The following is a 7,272-nucleotide window of genomic DNA, read 5'->3' on the forward strand; positions in this document are numbered from 1 at the left end:
TTTCTTTTAGGAGACTGCACTGTAGCATGAATACACATTCATATTGAAGGCAGTAAAAGCTCCATCACCTCCAGAAAATAAGCTACAAAGCTGTCTTCGTAATTTCCAGCCAAATTGAATTAAGGAGCATGAGTCAGTTATGGTGGTTAGATATCGAACCAGTGTGCTGTTCAAACAGATTTGCTTTTTTTCCTTATAGGCAGTAAGTGCATGTTGTATGAGCCCTCTGGGTTGTATAATTTGCTGAGATCATGTCTGTAGTCTTTTGCTAGCCATATCAGAAAGAACTTGTGTACGCCTTAACAAAGTGTAGTGTTATAACATAATGTAATAACATCAAAGCATATGTTACATTTGTGATTGATACATGAAAATTGAAATGAGTTGTGTTCCATAGGAACCAATACGTTGAGGCAATATCTATATCAATGAGTCAATATCCAGAATTTTGTCCAAAAATGCAAAAAAGTCAAAGCCTTCTTTATTACTTCTACTACCCTCATGCCTTCTTTTAACCCTTGTTTAACCCTAGCTTTTTTAGAGGCCTTAAAATATTAAAGTAGTGATCATTTGTGTTCTACAGGAAGAGCGTGTCAACAGGATGCATACTCCTCAGTTCACAGTAAGGTTATACAATCATATTGTGTCTTTTGTTTCATCTTTTGTTAGAAAATCTTAATTAGTGAAGTGATTACCAGATCTGCAAAACACGTCTTCAAGACATATCTGCAGGTAATACAAACATATTTTAATTATTGTGTCTAGCTTTGTCTTCTTTGTGATGTTGTAAAAGCTGTTAATATGTAGTTTTCAGTGGTTATCTCTTTTAACGCTTTTTATTTTATCCTCATAAAGGGTGTAGAATTGTCCGGTCTATCTGCTGCCATTAGCCATTTCCTGAACTGCTTCCTTAGCTCCTTCCCTAATTCAGTTGCTCACCTCCCGGCTGATGAGTTGGTCTCCAAGAAAAAGAACAAGAAACGCAAGAACAGAAACCTTGGCAGTGCTGACAACACAGCCTGGGCAAGTGTCACGCCCCAGGAACTATGGAAGAACATTTGCTCTGAAGCCAAAGCCTACTTTGACTACAACGTTGAATGGTAAGTTAATCAACAAACCTTATATGATCACCATGGTTGTCAATCATTATTAGCACATAATCACGAACCACAATGATTCCTCTTTGCAGCTCTTACATAAAAATGTAAGCTTCTGTTAAAATTTTTTTTTCTTTAGTGAAAATGTGGACCAGGCAGTTGAAGTATACAACCTGCAGAAAATCAGCCTTCTCAGAGAAATTTGTAATAAAGTTGGCATTCAGGTAAATATTTACTTTTTATCGCAATGCAGTTTGTTTTGGTCAGCCAGAAAGATCTGTGGAGTGATGGAAGAAAGGAGATGTCTGTTGTCAAAGGCTATAAGTTGTTATAGCCTATGGAACCCCTAGCAACCTCTGGGGAAACTGCTAGAGAAACACTAAACTGGAGATTTGCTTAGGGTGGGATGTGGCTACAATTAGGTTGGGGCTATGCCCAGGGCTGCCAAGTCTGAGAAAATAGTAGTGAGTGCTATTAGCTGTGTCAGTTTTGACTTTGAAAGATTTGTTGATTTGCAACCATTTCCTTAAGTGTTTTTTATGTATTAACCAAACCAAATATGGTTTCATTATTCTTATCGCCTCAATAGACACCTCTTGGGACTTCACAACAAGCTAGACAATGTTAATATTAGGAATTACATGATAATGCAGTGGTTACTCAACTTTTCTAGTAGACCTTATAAAGGTTTTTTACAAGGCATCGCTGTACTAAGCCATTGCCTAGTAAATATAAGAACCTAACAATTAGGGGCACTTATTTTTTTTTTTTTAGTTCTCTTTGGTGGCTCATGTAGAGTCTCTCTAAAAAATAAAAATAAACCTATAACATAAATTTCATAGTTGACACTGGGCCCTAAAAAAAATAATTTGGCTGATGCCTGAAAGGATTTCATTTATTATCTTGATAACCTACAGGATGATACATTTACTGAACTAATGACTGCTATGCATCCATCTGTTCTGTAACCAGTGCTATTATTTTCTCACGTTTTGTTTGTTGTTCAACTGCTTCTCACAAGAGCCAGTTGTGTTACTCTAAATCTAAAGTACAACAATAGCCTATCTAAGTACCTTGTAATAATTGTGTCTGTTCTCTGTTTTCTCCTACAACGCCAGATCCTGCTGAAAGAGTATAACTTTGAAAACCGACACAAACCAACCTTCACAGAAGAGGACATATTGAATATTTTCCCTGTGGTGAAACATGTCAATCCCAAAGCATCTGATGCTTTTCATTTCTTCCAGAGTGGACAAGCTAAAGTACAGCAGGGTGAGTCTTTATCTTGCTTAGCGCTAGCTTGGTCACTGAACACAGTGTAACTCTTAACCTTCTTGTTGGCACACCATAGTAGTTATTTTTGTATAGTCTACCACTCACATCACAAGATGATGTACATATAAATTAAAATGGTAGGGAATATGTCTGTACACACAGAGGTTTATCTTATAATTGATTTGAATCTTATTAAAAATGCACCAAAAAACAGAAGTATCCACATATTTGTATATAAAATATATACATAGAAAAAGGACAAAGCAGGCTTGTAAAATGTAATTTCCATATACTGGTTCTGTAATGGCTTGAATTGGGATCTCATAATCATTACAGCGTGGTTTCTCTTTTTTGGCAGACTTGTTTTCCACCTAGAAAAAAACAAACCTTTTTACCGTTCTCCTAAGGATATCAAGATTTTCCTGACTTGTATTGCTTTCTTACACATTTTTTTATTTCGTTATTTGTAGGTTTCCTAAAAGAAGGATGTGAATTAATAAATGAAGCCTTAAATTTGTTCAATAACGTGTATGGTGCCATGCACGTAGAGATCTGTGCCTGCCTTCGACTGCTTGCCCGACTGAACTATATCATGGGCGACTATACCGAGGTTTGTTCCTTACACTGGAGGTCTGCTGGCTGTGATTTTATTTATAAATAGCAACAGCAGAGCACAAGTGGCAAGTTCAGCATGATTTCTGGTTAGACTAAACCCTTTCTTACAGTCATGTGAAGTTCTCTACATCTCATCTTGTACAACCAACGATCAGCATGGGCAGTATAGTGTGCTGTGAGTGCTGTGGAGGGCTGGAAGTTATGTTTCGAAAACTAAATACAAGGTCAGACCCTGAATCTGCCTCACTTTTACAGGATTCATCTAGAAACTCATCCAGCTTTACGCAAGGCTCAGCCACCAGCGGCTATGGCACACTTGGCTATCACCAGCAGGAAATTTCAGGTGAAGTTAAGCCAGAAGTGTTGCATGACCAAGCCTGTCATGAATCTGAGGAAGATGAGGGGATTTGTGGATGTGACAAGGTTCCTCGCCCCTCTTGTCATTCAGAAAAGTCTGCAGAATCTTCCCATGCTTCCAGTGTCTTTCACAGTGACCTTCTAGTTGGCATTGCTAATGAGCAGATCCCTCCTCCCTCACTGCTGGCATGTGCTACTCCTGCTCTGAACTTTGCTGCACAACAGCTTGAAAAAACTGGGACAGCAGCTGACTCTCCACTGAATTTTACACAGATGCATTCAGGAAATGTGGAAGAACAGAGCACTTCTGATGGTTTTTTTGCAAGTTTGGACTCTTCAACTTATTGTAAAGAACTGCAGCTTGCTACACAGTGTCCTAAAAGTAGTCTGGATCGTAAGGGGCTGATTTGTACAGTAGTAAAAGGAATAAATCCTATCGTTACTTTAGTGTTGGACTCCAAAACAGAAAACCCACATGAGAAGCTCTGTGGTGTTTGTAAGAAGAACTCAGGTGAGAACTCATATTTTGAGTTTCTTTGCATAGAATGGGAGCCAAGTAACATTTCTGTTTTGTTTTTTGTCTTTTTTTTTTTTCATTTATGATGGCTCGTCTTGACGAAGAAAAATCAGCAACCATGTGTACAAATAATGTATTTCTCCAGACTTGTCTAAGGTTACGTACACACACCCAAAAACTGATTATTTTGAACTATTGTATTGTGCACAATTCTGTGCTGAAAAGATACGATCGTTCAAATATAATCCACCAATAATGTACACACACCAGAAAGTGTATCACAGAACAATCCACAATTACTGAGCGACCGTACACACAATAGATAGCGAACAATTGTAGCCCAATCCGATCCGCAGGGACAGTCGTTCGTTTCCAGCAACATTCTTCATTCACCGACGTCGTTGGACAGTCGTTGTTTACTTTTTTTTGTTAATTATCGGACGATTGGTCGCTAGTCGTTCGTTTACAACGATAATTATTGCATGTGTGTACGTAGCCTAAGGCTACATACATCAGATGATTCTCGTTCTATATTTGCCTCAGGGCTGATATTGGATCAGAGTCTGGCGTGTACAGCGCTCATTGTTCATGGATTTGTCCTGGCAAAACCATGAACTATGACAATGGTAATGAAGGTGGGAGAGCACAGTGGGGTGCCGCTCTGTCGTCCTCCCCTCTCCATAGAGCAGAATGACACTATATGTACAGCTCTCGTTCGTGCATCGTTCAGTCTTTTGTTGTTGGAAAAGATCGGGATAGATCCTTTCCAACAACAATTATTGAACGTGTGTACACAGCCTAAGTGTCAGGTGTTTGAAAAAATATGGCTAGAGCTATAATTATATTGTGTAGTCGAGCAGTTAATGTGCCTTTTGCCGCTCACTTTTGTTAACTATAATGAGTTTTATAAGTGCAATACTTTGCAGCATAAAAGATCTCCTTTATTTGGATCATATGACATTCCCGAGTTGAGGTTTGTTGAAGCATTATATGTGCTGTCCCAAAGAACAGATGGAAAACACTGATCTGGTCCCATAACTGAAAGAGAGCCGACAGCCATGTAAAACTCACTGAGCCTGTTTTTTTGTCTCTGCCTCTGGTTATTGCCACACCCTGATAGAGCTTTTTTTGAACTCTTCTGCATGCAGTTAAGTAAATCTAGATCCCCTTTTCTCTGGCACAAAACATTACCATTTATTTCTCTTTATAGGTTTTTTGTTTATTTGTTCTTCTCAGGTGTGTAGTAATCATGGAGATCACACATTCGGCAGGTAATTATTGGCATAGGTCAGGTAAAGAATTATTGCAAAAAAAGAACCTGGCTGCTCAGTTTTCTATCATTTCAAAATTAAATAATTTTTCTAAATGTTAGAATTCTGTTAAACCTTGCAGAGTCTATTTATATATCAGCGAATCTGACATTCACTGAAGCATTCTGTGGTAGATCTTCTAAGTCCATGTCTTTCGGTGGCAGTGATTGATTCTGCTCCAGGGAATGTTTCAATGAATGTTGGATTCTCTGCTTTTTAAATGGACCACTTTGTTTTTCTTTACTAACATAAACATGGGAAAAGGTCAGAAATGTTAAATCATCGTAATGATTTAAAAATCTTATGTTTCATTTTTTTATGCATTGGTACAGTGCATCCTAATAAACTGTACTAGACTGGCTCTTTCTCAAACTATACCATAATGTATTGTTCTCCCCAGCCCCTTTTAGCGGGGTGCACCCCCCGGCACTTTTCAGTAACCACCCTGCTGTTTTTGGGTAGTTACTGATGAGTTCGGTCACAATACAGGGGCCACCACCTGCCTACATATTTCTTCCCACCCGGCTTAAAAACATTTCTGGGTTCAACACTGACAGGTTTGGGGACTGTTTATTATATAAGGATGTTGAAAATTGATGTAGTTGAAAACCACAGGGAACAACATACTAAAAGAGGACTATTTACTCCTATTGAAGCTGTATTCTCTTTGACATCCAATTGTGCAAGGAAGATTTTTTTTTTTTTTATAATAACAATAATAAGCCTAGTAGAGACTACCATGTTGTAGTTAAAATTTCATGTATATATGGGTGATATGACTTTATATTTTAAATATTAAACACCTTCCTTCCTTATTCAGACTAAATCACTCTCAAACCAAACACTAAAGAAATATTACCAAAATCCACGAATTACTTTTGAGTTAACATATAAAACAGGGGCTGCTATTGCTGACCTCCTTTTTTAGTATGCTCATTGCCCATTTTTCTTTGGTTTCAATAATTTCTGTGTGCTGGGTGCAGTAAGAACTCCTAAACTGCATAATTTTAGAAAAGTTACTCAAACAACCGAATACAATAGATTAGAATACCAGTCACACAACAAGTATTGTGAGTAGTGGCAGTCTCAATGTAGAATTCTGTACAGTTTTCCTTATTTAAACACTTAAACATAAAATCATCATTATCTCTATTTCAGAGAATGGAAAAAAGAAAAAGAAGGGGGCTGAGATGGAACAGATTGATTGTACACCACCTGAATAAATACTACCGGGAAGCAAGGAGAGACCTCTTTGTCCCCTTCAGCCGCAGAACAAAGACTGGAAGGTAAATTGAACAAAAACAGAATAAGTGTTTATGTATGATTATTAAGCATTGTTGCTTTTTTACAGAGCAGCTTAAGGAAAAAATAAAACTATACCATGATTTACATAGGCAGGTAAAGTATATGTAGTCAAATATGTGATTCAGAAACCGATTTGTTATGTATGTAAAACCCTTTATCCACTTGTTTGGTTCTGCCCTTCATAAGTTCCACATGTCGATAGTTAAAATTTTATTCACCTATTTTAAAGTGGATCTTTAACATTAAAATTGAAAACCGTGGGACAAGCAAGGTTTTTAGTGTAGATAAGATTTACAATGTTTCTTTTACAAAAAAAAGGCCTTAGTCATTTAGGATGGTTGAAGCTCCCAAACCCTGGAGATGTTGATGTGGTAGTGTACACGTTCTATTGATGGAGCTTAGGTGAGCATAGTTCTGCTTTAAGCACTAGCTTGTAATTTTGCCTATCAAACTAATATTAAAAAATGCTTTAGGTATGTAGTTGTTAGGAAGAAGGTGAGTCAGGTGTTTGATTAGCCATAGTACATATTATAATAATAATTATTATTATTAGACAGTATTTATATAGCACCAACATATTACGCAGGGCTTTACAAAGTCCATAGTCATGTCACTAGATGTCCCTCAAAGGAGCTTACAATCTAATGTACCTAGCATAGTCATATATCTTTAATACAGTCTAAGGTCAATGTTGGGGGGAAGCCAATTAACCTAACTGCATGTTTTTGGAATGTGGGAGAAAACCCACGGGGAGAACCTGCAAACTTCATGCATATTTGAATCAATTCATAAAGCT

At 37.5% G+C, this 7,272-nt stretch overlaps 1 protein-coding gene across 1 annotated transcript; it reads left to right on the top strand.

Annotated features, from left to right (window-relative positions):
• Positions 1-669: 669 nt before the first annotated feature.
• LOC140321075 (clustered mitochondria protein homolog) lies at positions 670-5,105 on the top strand (the record flags this gene model as incomplete). Its single annotated transcript, XM_072397958.1, has 7 exons — positions 670-732; positions 856-1,100; positions 1,237-1,321; positions 2,216-2,369; positions 2,843-2,982; positions 3,243-3,855; positions 5,098-5,105. Coding segments are annotated over 7 exons (1,308 nt in total), but the record flags the coding sequence as incomplete, so codon positions are not given.
• Positions 5,106-7,272: the final 2,167 nt, after the last annotated feature.

This window comes from Pyxicephalus adspersus, unplaced genomic scaffold (assembly GCF_032062135.1).
Source record: "Pyxicephalus adspersus unplaced genomic scaffold, UCB_Pads_2.0 Sca600, whole genome shotgun sequence".
NCBI classification, from domain to species: Eukaryota; Metazoa; Chordata; class Amphibia; order Anura; family Pyxicephalidae; genus Pyxicephalus; species Pyxicephalus adspersus.